The 17,948-nt window shown below is 40.8% G+C and overlaps 1 protein-coding gene across 2 annotated transcripts in view; it reads left to right on the top strand.

The window, feature by feature from the left end:
* Positions 1 to 17,948, top strand: part of LOC127377574 (dedicator of cytokinesis protein 3-like) — a 49,318-nt gene that overhangs the window by 12,291 nt on the left and 19,079 nt on the right. For both annotated transcript variants that reach the window (XM_051425596.1, XM_051425595.1), the window contains exons 5-23: positions 2,350 to 2,446; positions 3,967 to 4,115; positions 5,915 to 5,999; positions 7,298 to 7,339; positions 8,685 to 8,839; positions 9,045 to 9,126; positions 9,215 to 9,275; positions 9,368 to 9,515; positions 10,580 to 10,668; positions 12,067 to 12,192; positions 14,191 to 14,315; positions 14,479 to 14,641; positions 14,786 to 14,892; positions 15,858 to 16,029; positions 16,115 to 16,212; positions 16,649 to 16,732; positions 16,863 to 16,963; positions 17,046 to 17,127; positions 17,712 to 17,882. In XM_051425596.1, coding sequence (XP_051281556.1) covers positions 2,350 to 2,446; positions 3,967 to 4,115; positions 5,915 to 5,999; positions 7,298 to 7,339; positions 8,685 to 8,839; positions 9,045 to 9,126; positions 9,215 to 9,275; positions 9,368 to 9,515; positions 10,580 to 10,668; positions 12,067 to 12,192; positions 14,191 to 14,315; positions 14,479 to 14,641; positions 14,786 to 14,892; positions 15,858 to 16,029; positions 16,115 to 16,212; positions 16,649 to 16,732; positions 16,863 to 16,963; positions 17,046 to 17,127; positions 17,712 to 17,882 — 2,137 coding nt within the window. The remainder of the gene's footprint in view (positions 1 to 2,349; positions 2,447 to 3,966; positions 4,116 to 5,914; positions 6,000 to 7,297; positions 7,340 to 8,684; positions 8,840 to 9,044; positions 9,127 to 9,214; positions 9,276 to 9,367; positions 9,516 to 10,579; positions 10,669 to 12,066; positions 12,193 to 14,190; positions 14,316 to 14,478; positions 14,642 to 14,785; positions 14,893 to 15,857; positions 16,030 to 16,114; positions 16,213 to 16,648; positions 16,733 to 16,862; positions 16,964 to 17,045; positions 17,128 to 17,711; positions 17,883 to 17,948) is intronic.

Consider the following 17,948-nt stretch of genomic DNA (forward strand, 5'->3'; position numbering starts at 1 on the left):
GTTGAGCTACCACATAGCGAGGGGACTCTCGTTAGCACTCTAACAATTAAAAGTGCAGACGTGGAAATTTACATTATTATTCTTCCTCGCTCCAGGAGTTGCACTTTGGGAAATCTGCTTCGCTGTCTCATGGAGTTAATGAGGTGACAGACCTACTGCATGTCTGTAGTTCTCCCAACGCATCTCAGCCACAATCACCCTGACTAACTGTGTAATGGATGAAGATGCTTCCCTTGTTGCAAAAGCTATAATACACTATTAAAGATAATTCTTTAAAGCATAGGCCACAGCTTAGCGAGCAAAATGCAAAATGTCAGATCTATCCTTTGGTTTAATGTTTCTCAATGAATGGTCACACAGGAAGGATGTGTGTTGTGTTTTTTACTGGAGTGCTTCACCCTCTTCCTCCACCACTCCTGACTGCAGCCTGAGAAAATCTCAATATCTTTCATGATATTACTGTTTGTCATGTCATAGCTGTTACATCTTTAACAGCTAGTTTGAGGCAGTGACATACATGTATGTTTGTCAGTGTTGGGCAAGTTACATGAAAATGTAATCATTGACTCAATACATTATTATTATTATTCATTAAAACATGACATTACTTTAGAGCAAAAGTAAGTCACATTACTTGTTACTTTACTTTTGTTACTCAGCCCAGTTTAATCAAAGGTGCCTTTTAAACAACTCCAAAGCCTCCACACCCACGTTACATCTTCTGTATTTAAAGATCTGGTGTGTAACATTTAGGACGATCTGCTGGCAGAAATGGAATATAATATGCATAACTATGTTTTCATTAGTAAGTAAGTAAGTAAGTAAATTTAATTCATAAAGCACATTTAAACTGACTAAAGTGCTGTACAGTGAATAACTAAAAAGACAAATAATACAGAAAAAACACATTGTACCAATAGTCAATAATTCTATAAAACATGAATAAAAGGAAACCTTCAATATCAGGGCACAAAACACAGAAATACATTGGATGAGCAGGAGTACAGGATTAGGGAACAATTAGTGTTCAATCATTAGTGTATAATCACCTGAAAATAAAAAACTTCATGTTTTTGTTACCTAGGAAGGCGTTTATATCTACGGACACTGCGGGTCACCTTTTTTGGAGGCTGCCATCTTATGTAATAGCGTTGAACCACCATGTTTCTACAGGAGCCCAGAACCGACAAACCAAACACTGCCATCTGCGTTTTTTGTGCGTTATGTGGCCACTGTAATTTCTCCTTTGTGCTAGGGAGCGAGGGAGTTGTAATCTGCAAAGCCACTAAATCCTACAAGCTCGTGCTTTAACATATGTAGAAACAGAAAATAAGATGTGGTTTAGGCAGCCAATGATTTGGAAGTATTTAATGACCTTTAACAGCTATCTTAAGCCCTCAGGGACTGGATGAGGACCTGTCTCTCTGCCTCCAACTGTGAGCAAAACCAGGTTTTTTTCTGAATGTAGTGTTACCAGAGGATAACGTTAGCAAGCCAGTGAAAAAGACACAACATTCTGTATCAATAAGACAACTTTGGACTTACTGGGACGTGCAATTTTCCTTTTTTGGTGGTGGCTAACCGTGTCCCCACACCTTCAACCCCTGCACCAAGCTAGCATGAAGCCAACTACTGGTGTTACGTCACATTCTGTGACCACTGCAAAGTGCATCCACATTGGGCTCTGTTGTATGGATGTTGCTTTGTACAAGTGGTTGTTGCTATTAACGTTATTAAGTCTTTTATGTGCATCTAATAAGTCCCTGACAATATTTAGATGTTAAACTTCCAGGCACAGAAAGGTCACAGTTTCTGATGACCTGTGTCAGACATTTTGACTTCCTCTGTTGACCTGTACCTGAAAAAAAAAATGCAGCATCCAAAACTGATCAAGTACTTGGTGCATTTCTCTCATCTTCTCTAAAGACTGAATAACACCAGCACAAATCTATCAAGGGTCAATAGAGGCCATTTTGACATGAAATAGTAGGGTAAACACAGGTGTTACCAATGACACTAATTAAGGTTCAGTTCCATTTAGTGAAGCAGAGCCTTTCCAGTGAGCCAACATGCACTGACCCTGACCTGGATGGAATGGAACCATAATTAGTATCATTGGTAACACCTGTTTACCCTACTATTTCATTAAAAAGGTCAAGTACTGTTCTTTCAATCGTTTTAAAGACTGAATTACAATATCTACCACCATTTGTACAACACAGTAACTGCATTACAAAGTAGCGCATCACTGCTCAACGCTGATATTTGTGTGTGTGTGTGTGTGTGTGTGTGTGTGTGTGTGTGTGTTCTTGTGTGCCCTCACATTCATGTACATGTTTTTTCCTCTAGGCTGTGCGAGACGGTGGTGCCCCTCGAGGACCCTATTATCACAGAGACCACCTCCACACTGCAGGAATGGGGTGTCTTGTGGAAGCAGCTCTATGTGGTCAGTAACACTATATTACAGTACATCTCGCTCATATCAAAACAAAACACTGAGCAATAAATGTGAGATTGCATCTAACATAACATCTAACACTTCCAAGGGAGTTGGGAGAAAAACAGCTTTTGCAAAAAGAAATTTTGTTTTATTTGCATCCTCCTAAGGGGGTTTGATGGAATAAGCGTTTCCAGTATGTTTTTCTTCCCTGCTTCTAATTCAACACCTGGTATAACTAGGTCCGCCAGCAAGAGGAGTGAATAGCCTGAGATGTAGCCCAAACATACAGTGACAGCTCCTTTAGATATAGACCCATAACATGTCGTTCTGACTGTCACCCTACATTTTCATATACTATCTATGTAGGAACAGAAATGTTGGTTGGACATAGATAATGGCCTTCAGACCTGTCGTATGCAATTACATGCTGTGTCATTCAGCCATTTATTGATCTTGGCCTGCCTCTCGTAGTTTCTGCATCATCTTAAGATCCAGCACTGCTCACCACCTTCAGTCAGCCTTTACTTGCCGGGCAAAAGTGATTACTGGAAACGTAAAGCGTCCTTAATCCTGCTACATGTCGAGGGGGCAGGCAGAAGTGGTTGGTAGGGTTTTGAGTTTGGAGCTGAGTGGATACGTTGCAGAGCTGGCAGCGAGTTTTACATAACCTCTCACTGAGGACTGCTCATGCTCTGAGCGACTAAGGAGCCAGAGGCATTGGTGTGGTGATGTAACTTCCTCTGAAGCTCAACTAATGTGAAGCGCTGATTTAACAGTGCTCGTTTTGGTGCTCACCCCCTGTGTGATATGGGCCATGTTGCCACAGTTGCATCCATAATAATAGGATGTAGCATTGGCTAGATGTTGATACATTTCACCTTATTGTTGCCAATTACAATTCATGGTATTACTTCAGGGAGCAATGGCCTATGTATAACTGTGTATCTCTTATAATGTATGTAATTAGCCCCACAGAATAGATGTGTGAAAGGGCTCATCAACCCTGACAAAAATCTTTGTTTTTCAGCAGCTTCCAGCTTTTGAGAACATGCAGTGTTTATCCTCATTAAATTTACATGTGCATTGTGGCGCTGCTTAATCTTTGCGTTTATGTAAATAAACCTGGGTGGTAATGTGGACTTGTCATACCATTAGGGAGAGCAGAAAACGCCCAATTTAAGTGTTGTTCTTGATCTATGAGAAATGGTGATGAAATTCATTAGTGTGAGGAGGGCATAGCAGACTTTTGTGTTTTATTAATAAAACTAATGGGCTTTAAATCTCAGTAGCAACACATAAGAGGTTAGAGTGTTGTTAGCTGGTGATTTTTGTTTTGATCATAGTTTAACTCGGACTAGGACCCCCGTTGGTCCCTTGACCCCAGTTTAAAAACCACTGCTTTAACTTAATGTAAGATAAAACACCAGATTCTGATATCAGAGAACCACCTACATGTTGTTTGTGTCTTTGAAGATCTTGTAGAAGATCACATATCCTAACTAAGTCTCTCTTGGCTGCTTCAATAGAAACACAAGGTGGATCTTTTCCATAAGTTGCGTCATGTGATGAATGAGCTCATCGACCTGCGTCGGCAGCTGATCCAGGGTCACCTCGCCCAGGACCAGACTCGTGAGATCAAGCGGCACATCACCGTACGACTCGACTGGGGCAATGAGTGAGTTACTCTTCTACTGAGTGCACTGTATCCAGAGAGTGGGCATGCTTGACAACAAACCTTTGTTTTTAAGTGTTGGCTACCAAAGAATGCCATATTTCTTTGGCACTGGAAAGTTCTACAACACTGGATGAGTGGGTGCGTAATAGCTTCCTCTATGATGTAATTTCATGGTCATTTAGCAGATGAGTGAATCTCAAGCGGCTTAAAGTCAATGCACAGCCCCCTGGAGGAACTGTAAAGCCATAGTCTTACTGTTGCCAGTTTCAAACTCCATCCAACTGAGCTGTGACAGGCATCCATAACACAGATAAAGATGTGAGGGCTCCAGCTCGGCTAAGGAAGAGCTTTATGTGGAGCGGCCATCTGTCAGTTTAATATAAGATTCACTGCACAATAGCACATGAAAGTACACAGATATTCACTTTGAACTACATCACTGGATTTACATTGAACGTTAGTGTATGTCATGCCTAAACAGTATGTGTTAATGTAAAATACACTCAGAAGTGGAGCCTGAAATACACTGTACTTTGTTCCCCATGCGTGTTGAGGTCAGTGCTCTGAAGTGCACACTGACCTGAGAACTGTAGTGATTTAATTTAATGGTCAAAAGATCCCAGCAGCACTGATAGTACTCCACGATTGGAGGCTGCCCAGTTGTTTTTAAGTGAAGGGTTACAGTATGAACCAGAGGTGTATGGCAGTAAACTTTAGTACTGTACTGTACTGTTCCTCTTTAATAACATAGGCTCTTTGGTGGGTTTATCTTTAATACAAACTCACGTACTGGTTGAGTTACTACAAGATCCCAATGTTTCCAAAGATGCCAAAAATGTCTTACAGAGATGTTGGAATAACATAATGCACTGGAGTTAATTAACACTCTTAATAACAACTGTGAAAAGTAAGTATATTAGATCATCATTGATTATTGAAATGATCATTAACGCATAAGCAGCATTTTAATGTTGTAGCTGGTTGAGGTGGAGCTACATTTAGCAACTTTAAATATCGTTAGATGGTTATTAAACCTATAACAAGTCATGTTATTTGTAAGCAATCCTGTGTTTTGTTTGTAAAATCTTAAAGCAAAAGTTCGACATTTTGGGAAAATACGCCACCATTAACTTCCACTATTTCTTAGCCCTGAGCAGTTACCAGGCAACCAGCGTAGACTCCAGGAAACTACTGTGCTTAGCCAAGAGATAGTCTGGCACATAGCCGCCCCCAATAAAACAGCAAACTGTTGTTTTTACACTTTGTGTTTTTGTGCAGATTTAACAAACAAGATACAATGTGTGAACTAGTGAGCTTTATAGGTGTAGATTTTGTTACCTCCAAACAGAAGGCTAGCTGTTTACACTTTTTTTTGCTAAGCTAAGCTAACCATCTGTAGCTTCATATTTGTCATACAGACATGAGACCGGTATCAGTCTTCTCGTCTAATTATTTACCAGAAATTGGATAAGGATGTTTCACAAAATGTCTAACTATTGCTTTAATATGCAAACTAGTAACAGATGTCTTATCTAACGGATGTCAGATAAATATAGTTAGTGGAATAAAAAACCCATTATCTTCCTCTGAAATGTTGCTGTATAAATGATAAAGTAGTATGCAACAGAAATACTGTTATTATAGGTAAGTACAGCAGTTGAATAAGACATGTTTGGACAATTCTTATTTACTCCAAGTGAAAAAGAACACCAAGATTATATTTTAAAAAGCTCCGATTCAGTTATTCACTGCTGTCTTTTGTCTTCTTTGTCATACATCTCTAATCCCTCTTTCACCAGGCACCTTGGCTTAGACCTTGTTCCCAGAAAAGAGTTTGAAATGGTGGATCCAGATCAGATCAGCATATCAGAGCTATACAAACTGGTATGTAGAGTGGGATTATTCTTGAACCAGTGCATGCTGTACATATGCACTCTATGATTTATTAAATACAATAAATGCATTGCATTTAAAGTATATGTTGATAGCATTTAATTTATCTTTGTATGTATCTGTTTCAGTGACTTAAATAATGCTGTCTTTACACACTATGAGCTTTTTTTACTCGCCATGTGCCTTTTTTTCCCCATTGCACAGCTTGGATTTGCATATAAGAATGTGTTGTTGGATGTGTAGGGATGTGTGAATATACCGATTATCAAATCATCCATAAGAAGGTGACTCACAAGAGAGAGCACGATTCAGCTGTTGGAGCTGCCTCATGTGACCTGTTCTTTATGCTTATCTTACCGCCATATTGAGTGTGTCCGTTTCTTTGCATGCACGTGACTCTCACAAGCATGATTGCTAGCAAGCAACGCAGACATAATGCAGAGAGACAGGCCCAGGTGAGGCTATGGGAGAATACATCCAAATGAATATTTCATTTGTATGCTTTAAAATAAATTACATGTTTCAGCCTTGGTGGCTTTAAACCACCAACGGGACTAGACTGGAGACATATTTCCATAAATAAATAATGCCTCAAATGTATTTTAGTGATATGGGACTTTCAAACCTAAACACAGGGAGAGAGAGGAGACTTGGAAGCAGATCCAATTTTAGAAATATGCGATTACAGCACAGATGTTATGAAATTTAGCGCTGGAGACTGTTATCTAGGAGGGAGATCCTTTCTGGTCAGTAGTTGAAGCTCCATATGCTGATCAAAACCCTCTCCAACTGCCCCGCAGCCTCCCATTATCCCATTGCCATGTTTCTCAGCTTTGCACGCAGAATGTTTGTGCACTAAATGCTCTGTCCAGAAACAACAGCGTAGCTCTTCCTTGCCAAAAATCCTCCTGACTCTGTCGATGAAAGTGAGCTTGTTTTTGGCAGGGCACAAGGCCTTGGCACCTCTTCAGGTAGGGGAGTAGAGGAGTTCTTTTAGGCTGCTGAGCAGAGAGGTGTGTGTGGGCGATGCTGGCTTTGTCCTCTTCTCTCCCACACACTCACGTTTTGCCTCATGTGGGCTTCTAATAGCGCTACAGGAGCAGTAGTATAGCCACTCTGTAACGTACGTAGGTGAGATTTTTGTCAGATTTGAAGCATCGACTGAGGCATTGCTCAGGTAGTGTGTGTCTGAAGCTGCTATAAGGTAAATAAGTTCAATGCTGTGTGGGAAGAGTAAAGAATGGACTGACTGATCTGACATTTTTCCTTTGAACTTCGCTCTTTTTTAGCATGTATCCAGCAGACACTGTGGTCAGCAAAGCACAAACCAGGTATAGTCCTTTCAAAGCTGTTCGTTTACAAAACCACCAGAACCTCTCATTTTATGTTTCTTTTCCTAACACAACAACATGAGGGCGCTCTGGCTGTGACACTGGGGCTTTCACCCTTAGACTCTTCCCTATTGGTTGCCTGTAATTCAGGTGATCCAGGAATGTCTCTAGTTGCACTGAGAATAAGCCCTTGTAGGGTTAAAAGCCCTTTATATAAAATTTAAATTACAAGGTGTCACCGTCATGCTCGATAAGAACTTCACACCAACACTGCCAGAGTGGGTCGACTCCCACTGGGCCCACATATGTCCCAAGCTGTATTCACAAATGGTACTGTAGGGCACTTTAGATAGTTGTGTCCACTGAATTTCATATGTGTGGAAACACCAGTTTGAAGACTTATTACATTCTGACTCCATTAGGAGATGCAGTATTTTTAATATTTAATTTCTGGCTTATTTTTTCACCTAGACCCTAGTAGATCTCCCATAAAGGCTCAACTTTTTACCAAAAAAGGCCTTAAAGGAATAGTTGGACATTTTGAGAAAAAAGCTTTAGTTAGATGAGAAAATTGACATCACTGCTCTCATATCTGTCCATTAAATATGAAGCTATCACTGGCAGCCAGCAAGCTTAGCTTAGCACAAAGAGGGAACAGGGGGAACAGCTAGCCTGGTTCTGTTTGAAGGAATGCCTACAAGTACCTCTGAAGCTTACAAATTAGCCCCCTGTAAAACCACAACATGCAATTTGTACACATTAAATCAACAACATAAAGAGTTAATTAGTGAGTTTTGGAGGTGCAGGCACATGGATTTTGTTAACTTTGGAAAGCTTATTTTTGCAAAGCAAGCTGCTTTGTCCTGTTTTCAGTCTTTCTGATAAGCTAAGCTAACCAGCTTCTGGGGTTAGCTTCATATTTAACAGACAAATCTTCTCACCTAACTCAAAGCAAGAAAGTGTATAAACGTATTTCCCAAAAATATCTAACTTTTCTCCTTAGTAAGAACCCTGGCACACTCCTTTGCAACTGAGACAAAAATGCACTAAGACATAATTACTGTTCATACATCAAGGAATGCACCCTCCCTGCAGCCCCTAATAACAAATACACACCCACCAGAGCTGCAGTTTCCCATCATTCATTCATGATTTCTTTATTTAGATGGCCACCTGTATGTCTATGAGTCTACTGTATATGCATATATTAATGAATTAGTCACCTCTTACAGCACCCTTTATTGATTTGTTAAATGCGCATGTCCATATACAGAGTGGCAGGTACTTGGCCTGGCTTGTAGTAAGGACCTGTCTTGTTAGCGGTCATTTTCTCCTTCGTTCCCAGGGTGACAGCACGAGACAGCGCCATGGTGACGGTTGCCGTGTCCCCGTGTCGCACCACCTCTTCATCAATCTGAAGAGCTTTACTTACAACAGCATCAGCGAGGATGCAGACGTCTTCTTTTTTCTGTACGACACTCGCGAGGCCAAACAGATCAGGTACGCAGAGGTGCACACATTACAGCCCCTAATAATCCTACGATGAATACTGTATGCATGCAAGGGCAGACACACACACACACACACACACACACACACTCTCTCTCTCTCTTACACGTCTACACACTATCTCTGTCTAACAGATTGACTGAGGCATTCTGTGGTTGACAAACACTCTGAAACTGTGAACTGGCTTCTTTTGCAGTGAGAAGTTCATGGTGAAACTGAACAAAAATGGAGGACCAAAGAATCCGGAGAAGGTTGATCGCCTGTGTGCTCTCTTCACGGTAACATATTTTCCCTTTTAGACATAAATATTGCGTAATTTAACTCTCATAGGATTCCGCTAACATATTTCATCCCATTTCTCTTCAGGACCTGAGCAGTAAAGACTTGAAGAGAGACCTTTACATTGTTGCACATGTCATAAGAACTGGTAAATAAAGTATAGCTTTCATGTTTAATAACAGAAATCTTTGATTTATCTGTGTTTCTTCTTAGCGTGTCCCTCTCTTTTTTTGTTTCCAGGTCGTATGCTGCTGAACGACTCAAAGAAAGGCCCACCTCATGTGCAGTACAGACGACCTTATGGCTGCGCTGTTCTTGCCATGAGTGATGTTTTCCATACCATCACAGACCTCAAAGAGGAGAAGGACTTTGTGCTCAAAGTTTATACGTGAGTGTACATGTGAAGCGTTTTTTTCCTCTTCTTGATTATAAATTCAGTAGCACAAAAGATAATTCCTCTGGCATTTTAAAGTGTGAAACAGAATATTATCATAAAAATGGTCTTCATTTTCAGTGTAATTGCAACTAGGCTTCTGTACTTTTAGTAATAGAGTCTATGCAATCAGGTGGGAATGTGTAAATGTTCTACAAATGTCTTGCATGACAACCTAGTGCTTCAGTGTTGATGCCTGGTGTGTTTTGACCAGAATGATAATGAAGTGTCCTCTGGAAAATCAATAGCTGCTCACCCCAGGCCTGCGATAGGGCACTTGGCGTGTTGTGAATCTGGCTGCTTCTGTTAGGCTTTGCCACAGAGAGCCACTCCTGAACATCGGCCAAGCCAGCAAAGGAGGAGAAGAGGAGACACAGAGAAGGAGAAGGGAAGAGACCGAGAGAGATGACACTTATATAATTGAGCAAAGTTAGAGGACAAAGAAAAATAACACCAAGCTCAGCATTTTTTCTTGTCAAGTCAACAGCTAGAATGTCTCCCACAGCGTCCGCTCCGGGTCAGAGGTCATTCATACACTTTGCCGTCCTGTTGTATGATATTTTTCTTGTGTAGTAATTTCAGGATAACTATACATCTCAGTGTGAAATAAAGATTTCTGGAATAGAAATCTGTCTTTTTATTGGATTTCTCTGCTGAGGCAAAGAGTTCTTCCCTTTAAAAAGCAAGCAGTGATTCAGTGCTGAGCTGCCTCCAAACTGTCGGCTCCTATAATGCTCCAGTCTGTGCATTTCCCCATGCCATCCCAGGGGCCTACGGGCCCACAGTAATGAAAAAGGCTGGTAGAGAGCTGGCTGTCAGGTTTGCTTAGTGAGCTGTGCATTTGGGCTAATGTGCTGCTTGATAGCACCTCCCCCTGCTGCTACCTTTTCTCCAGGAGGAAATCGTCTCTGGGACACATGCTGTTCATGTAGTCCCCATGCGCACAGTCCTGATCCCTCCATCTGGACCCACTAATGGGTGCGATGTTAACAGCCCTAACCAACTGTGTTTCTCTCCAGATGTAACAATGAGAACGAGTGGTACCAGATACACGAGAACATCATCCGCAAGTCCAACACCAAGTACTCAGCTCCCAGCACCAACTATGGTAAATATGTTGTCTCTACAGATCTGTTACCTGTTTGGTCTCCCCGGGGTTAGATTCACACCTTGTTTTCTTTTTGGTTAGAATTTAAAGAGAAAAAAGTCAAAGGCAGTCAACATTTGTTGCTAATGTTTTTATCCAAAGCAGCTCACAGTGAGTAAGCAGGTAGGAGATCCTGGTCTTGCTTAAGGACAATTGCCAACAGGTCATGACTGCTGAGAGATATATATTGGCTCAAGATTTAATATGTTAATATATGAAATTATGTTTTAGTATCTAACATACAGACAGTTTTGGTTGTATTTTGCCCAGATTTGGAGAGAGACGAGATGTTGTCTCCTATTTCCCAACAAAAACAGTGGAAAAAGACACTGTGGTTTTATGGGGGGTTATATTAAACTATTTCTTGGCCAGGAGCTGTGACCTCTGCTTCTGGACAAGAGAGAGAAATTGTAAGCTAAGCTAACTGACTTCTGGCTGTAGCTTCACATTTAAAGGACAAATAAAAGAGTGGCATCAATATTCTCATCTAACTCTCGGCAAGAAAGCAAATAAAGCTGCCGAGTATTTATAATGTCAGAAAATAGTTGCCATAGCCCTAGTTCACTGACAGACTGTCAAAACCCAAAGATATTCAGTTTTACATCATAAAAGACTTTGAAAATTAGCCAGCTATTCATTGAGAGGCTGGAAACAGTGTATTTTATTATCTTATCTTTGCTTAAAAATCACTGTGAAATGACTATTAATTGATTGTTGACAGACTAACAGATTATTCAACTAGTAGTTTCTGCTCTAAAAGCGAATACATTTTTCCCCAACATGTCCTTCAAAACAGACAAAGTTATTTAATCTATGAATGGTTTTAAAATTGAAGTTAAGCAAAGTACACTAGTATACCCTGACATTTACCATTACAGAAGATTGTACAGCGTATCTCCCACATGGTATTAAACAGTCTTACTGTGTGGAAGTTTCTAAAATGGCTTCATCGTAAGCGTGAACTCTCCTCATTCACTATTTCTCTTTTTGTGAGCATCTCACAGTTTGATATATGACTCATTCCCCACAAAAATCTGTCACTAGATTTGTGCAGTACCCATATTTTTTGTGGTTCTTTGCGTAATTCCACAACACCATTTCTCCAACCTCCCTCTGTTCTCCCTGGCTCTGATCACGTCTCTCCATCCACTCTTCTGTCTGTCTTCTCCTCCCCCACATTCTGACTAATGTCCTTTAAATACCCTCTCTGTCCCTCCCTTCTCTCATCTCCCTTCTTCTTTGTCCCTTCGCTTTCTTTCCCTTCAATTCCACTTTCCTCCCACAATCCCACACCTCTTCATTTGCCCTTTCCCCCCCATTTACACACACACATATGCCCAACCCCTCCCCTGCCCCCAGGCCTCATCATTTCCCTGCAGCTGCTGCGGGGTGAGCTGGAGCAGATCAGGCGGGAGAACCAGGCTGTGTTCAACAGAGCCCTGGCACTCACACGCAAACTGGGTTTCCCAGATGTCATTCTGCCAGGTAAGGAGGCAAAGAGCAGTAGGCAGTAATGGGGACAGAGGTTCAGGGAGGAGGTGGACACCAGAGGCCAGATGGCTTGGAGGAATGAAAAGAGAAGAAGGTCACGGATCAGGGTACAGAGGATGCAGATGGAGGAGGTGAGGGATTGGACAACAAGGATGTAGCAAAAGCGAGGATGGGGGTTAAAGCATTAGAAAGATGCAGGAGAGAGCAGAGTGGGCTGTGGTGAAGAGTAAATGTTTGCAGTGGTAAAAAGTACTACACCCTACACACATTTATCAGTGATAGTTACTCAGATTAGGATTTTACATTAAAAACATTGAAAAGGCTTATAAAATACAATAATTGTGCAGAATTTGTACAATACTAGTGACAAATAGTGCACAATATAAGCCACCCCCCCTCAAAACAAGAGGTAAATTATCTATATTTAAAAGTAATCACTGGTGTAGAAGAACTGTCTTGTTCTTCTTTCCTACGCCATTAATCATCTCATTACCCCCTAGATGTTTTTTGTGACCCTTTGAGGGGGCTCGAACTACGATGCATCAATGTGGAAGTGGCATTTGTACTTTATATAAAGTACAAATGCCACTTCCACATTGATGCATCGGTATTAAGAATCTGATCCTGTAATAACAATATATCAGTCACAAGAGCAATTTTAGCTGGTAGTACTTTTTACTTGTAATTGAGTATTCCTTAATTGTTGTATTTTTACTCTTACTTATCTCAGTACTTCTTCCACTTCCTTGGTATTTTGGAGAGTCACTGCCTATTTGTGTGAGATTGGCATTTAGGTCAGGTGCTGAGCAAATTATGAAGAGAAGAGGTCTTCAAAGATAACTTAAAGAGAAAGGGAAAGCGAGAGGTGTGTGTTTATTTCCGTATATTTCATCAGATAACATTGCTCTGCTTTGTGTCTACTAAGAATGTATGATCCTCTCCTCTCCTCTCCAGCTAGCATGAAATACCTTCCAATATCAACCCTTGTGACTCATCTGTCCCCAAGGAAATGACTTGGATATAAATAACTATAATCTGATTTTATAAATAACTGCAATATCTCCCTGCACTGTTGCCACTGATATTTATTCCATTAAACACTGACCTCACAAAAGGTGCTGAGGCAGTCATGAGCTACAGTGTATTACAACTCAGCGGGGTCATTTCTCATTGACAAGAACAATGACGTGTGGTGCACATCTTAGTCTGCACAGCATTTTAATTTATGTTGACCACTCGGAGTGTGTCTGTGGAAGCAGGGGCTGACGTGTAGCATTATAACTTATTAACATCACCTAGGCAGGAGACATGTTTGTTATCAGTCTGGGAATTTGTGACATGTCTTTGTCCTGTTGTTGTGGGTAACATTGAACCTCCAGCTAGAGAGGCTGAGACTGTGCTCTAGGGTGCTGTAATGATTTTGCTCATGATGTCCTAGCCAGTGTGTCAAGCTCAAATGGGAGCTCTGCCAATTTAGCACTGAAATCCTATAACATTGTTATAGGAAAACAAACAGAAAAATCTAAATGAATGCAGCAGAACCAGATATTGCCTTATTTTACCCATTCTTTGGCCTCAAATTGCTGGCTTCAAGCTGAGATGATGAGGAGGTGGTTCCCTTACTTATTTTTCCACACCATGGATGTATTAAGAGACCTTGATACGGGGCCCAACTCACCTGGGGGCTTGCTGCCAATTTGTCCCAGTGGTCAATTCTGGTATTGCAAAGCAACATTTTCTCCAGTTATGTGAACGTGCGATTCCAGTATCCAGTATTCCAGTTCTTATAATGCTGGACGTATTACTCCAAACCCCAAGGTTTTTTTCCTTTTCAAACTTGTTGTCCCCAACTGATCAGTTGGCAGGAGCCGCAAAAAGATTTATACACCTTTCTTATGCAGTAGTACTCCCCAAGACTTCCAAACAGACTTTCATACGTAAAATCTGTGGATTTCCCCTTTAATTAAGGTTTCTCTTGTGTAATTGTCCTAGGTGACACACGCAATGACCTATATCTGACCCTGGAGCGGGGGGAGTTTGAGAGGGGTGGCAAGAGCGTCCAGAAGAACATCGAAGTCACGCTCTATGTACTCTATGCCGACGGGGACACACTCAAAGTATGACACATATGTACATGAGTTATTATGTACCATGTCATTAATATATTGTCAAGTCATGATGAGTGTAACCTTCCTCCCATACATCCACACACTAAGTTTATACATGATTTGAACTGTATATGTCATTAAAACTCATCTACCATGCTTCTTTTCTTCTCAGGATTGCATTAGTTTGGGCAGCGGGGAGCCCAACACCAGTGAATATCGCTCTTTTGTCCTGTACCACAACAACGGCCCTCGCTGGAGTGAGATGGTCAAGCTGCCAATTCCCATAGATCGTTTCAGGGGGTCGCACCTACGCTTTGAGTTCAGACACTGCTCCAGTGAGTCAATAATGCAGCCCAGTGGCAGTCATCCCTCAGCACATGAATTTATTAGGACGGAGTGGATCATGAGTTATACAAGTATGGTTTCTGTTGTGTAGATACAGTATGATGATGCATGATATTGTGATGTGCTTCCTTTAGCTAAAGACAAAGGAGAGAAAAAACTCTTTGGTTTTGCCTTCACTCCTCTGATGAGAGAAGATGGGACCACGCTGTCAGATGAAAGCCATGAGCTGTATGTGTACAAGGTATGTGCAAGTTTAACACACATTTTAGATGTATGGTCTTCTGTATCAACAGTAAGAACCAGTGCATAATGTATTAATTATTGTTATATAAAATGAAAGTGAAGCGAAAGACACTGTGTTTAACTTTGACCTTTGTGTCTTTAGCTTTTAATTTAAAAGTTGAGTGCGTTAAAGTGGGCCAACTGTGGTGGATGTTTCTGTGTTGGTGGGGCGTCCTGTGCTAGTAGTTGGGTGGTGGTAGCTCTCTGTATATTTTTATTGTATTTTCTCAGCAGCGAACTATGGGTCATGGTCTGCTCTGACAACACATAATAAATAACACCATCCATTTTGTCTGCTTATCTTAACCAAAAATGAACAGTAGCTACTCTGGGATAATTGTGCAGCCCTGAATGACTGAGCCAACTGTACCATTAAATTTTTTTTGTCCATAGACTTTATCACATTATTGTCAGCCTTTTCTGGCCTGTGAACCCCATTTTTAGACCCTAAAATTTAAGAATGAGGACAGCATTTAGAGAGTTGCCCCATAAAAAAATATTTTAAGTCTGACATAATTTACGACGGAGCTTCAAAATGATGTAAATAATATGCCTGTGAAGACTTTCAGTCTGCAAGTCCAGTTGCCTTTGACTTAGCACTTCTAGATAAGATGGCAATGATAATGTATTGCATTTGAAGCCTGATTATTTAACTAGCATCAATATATCAATCTTAGAAACCTCCTGTGACCCCATTCTTTTAGCCATATACTGTAGTATATCCCTGTAACTTGCTTGTTACCATGCTCTAGATAAAAAGTGTCTTGAGATAACTTCTGTTGTGAATTGGCGCTATACAAATACAATTGAGCTGAATGAAAGAATCACCAAATAACATTTTTGCATGCTGCCAGATAGAAGAGCCTTTCAGATGTCTCCAAATCTTAATAAATCCTCTTTCTATATATAATATTCTTCCTCTAGTGTGATGAAAATGCCACCTTCAGTAACCAGGGCCTGTACCTGAGTTTGCCCTGCTGTAAAGAGGACTTCAACAGCTGCCCCAACCTGCCGGCCAACCTGCCCTTCCAGAGAAGCCCCAAAGAAACCTTCTGGGTCTCCACGATACTCTGCTCCACCAAACTCACACAAAATGGTAATCTAATGCCTTACGTGCTTCTTCTTTATATATTTTCACTTCTGGTTCAATTCAGCTCAATTTGATTGTATCCTGTTTTCAGTGGACCTTCTGGCTCTTCTAAACTGGAAGGCCCATCCAGAACGGGTGTTGGACATCCTCGGTCGATTACGCCAGATTAGTGGAGAGGAGATTGTCAAGGTCACTGTCATCATTTTATTTATCTATTGATGATCTATTAATGGATGATAGTTAGCTTCTGTGTAGTTGTATGGTGTAGTGGGCTTCCTTGACACAAAATATCTAAGCTTCAACAGCAATGAAAATGTTCAGTTTCAAATAAAAATTGTGTAAAAACTTTGACTTTATTGATTATAGGTGATATTATTCTTATATATTGATTAATTAGATCCAACTTTTACGGCTTTATTGTTTACATAATTTTATATTAACAATGCATGCTGACTTTTTTTAAGTATTCACAAATAATTGAAGTGAAACATTTGTTACTGTAAAAATAATATTTAATACTCACTTTGTTTTTGGATGAAGGGGTTACCATTTGTTTCTATTTTAGTTACAGTAAGGTCTTTAATGTGATAGTTGTGCTGAGTGTTGTTCCTTTTTCTCCTCACAGTTCTTGCGAGATGTCCTGGATACGCTCTTCTGTCTTTTAGATGACAACACTGATAAATACGGACCGCTGGTTTTCCAGTCACTGGTAGGAAAATTAAAGGAGCACAACTATATTTTACTATATGATTTATTTAGCCTGTAAACTCAGGAAATAAGTATAACATCTTTATTTATATACAGTATATATATATATATATATATATTTGTGTGTTTAGGTGTTCATCATTAACCTGCTCAGGGACAGCCGTTTCTACCACTTCAGACCTGTCATGGACGCCTACATCCAAAATCACTTTGCTGGAGCTTTGGCATACAAGTACAAAAACATTTACTTAATTTAATAGAACAGTCGTAAAAAGTTACACTTGGTACTGACTCTCATAATTTCAAACCTGTAGAGAACTGATTCGATGTTTGAAGTGGTACATGGACCGCTCGGCTGAGGTCGTCCGACAAGACCACATCCAGGAAGCCATGAGGGTAAAGTATCACACACACTTCCTTACTGGTCTATCCTAGCTCCTTCTACTGGGATTAATAAGTAAGACATGGGGAAGTGGTCAAACAGAAAGGCTGATAAGAAGTAATGAGACACCATATAAGGCCTCAGTAAGTGGATCCCCGCTAAGAGACAGGAAGTTTTTTTTTTTTTGCCTTTAATGGACAGAGACAGGAAATGGGGGGAGAGAGGGGAGAAGACATGCAACAAATGGCTGCAGGTTGGAATCAAACCCGGGCCACTGCCTTAGTACATAGGGGGCACGCTCTAACAGGGGAGCTACCAGGGCACCCTTAGAGAAAGGAAGTTAACAAAAATCTTTGCAGATATTGACACGTGCAGAGTGATTTCCACATGGTCTTTGAATTTTTTTTTCCAATGAGATCATGTGAAGAGATATTCTGTCAGACCTGAAAATTGGAAACATTTCTTTTATGAATTGATTTTCTCTGGATGATCAACCACAAACCCAGTCAGTGCTCAGTGCTTATTCATTGTTAGGCAACTGACGTGTACCTTAGCTGACTGTATGTCTCCGTCTGAATCCTGCCAACAAACCCCTTAGGCTCTAGAGTACCTGTTCAAGTTTATCGTCCAGTCTCGTATCCTGTACTCGAGAGCCACCTGCGGGATGGAGGAGGAGCAGTTCAGAGCGAGCATCCAAGAGCTCTTCCAGTCGATCCGCTTCGTCCTGAGTCTGGACAGCCGCAGCTCAGAGAACCTGGTGTTCACGCAGGTCAGACAGTTCACACCTCATGACAAACATTTTTGCTGTCGACACACAGCATGTCTTATTTTATTT

This window comes from Dicentrarchus labrax, unplaced genomic scaffold (genome assembly GCF_905237075.1).
Source record: "Dicentrarchus labrax unplaced genomic scaffold, dlabrax2021, whole genome shotgun sequence".
Classification (NCBI taxonomy): Eukaryota; Metazoa; Chordata; class Actinopteri; family Moronidae; genus Dicentrarchus; species Dicentrarchus labrax.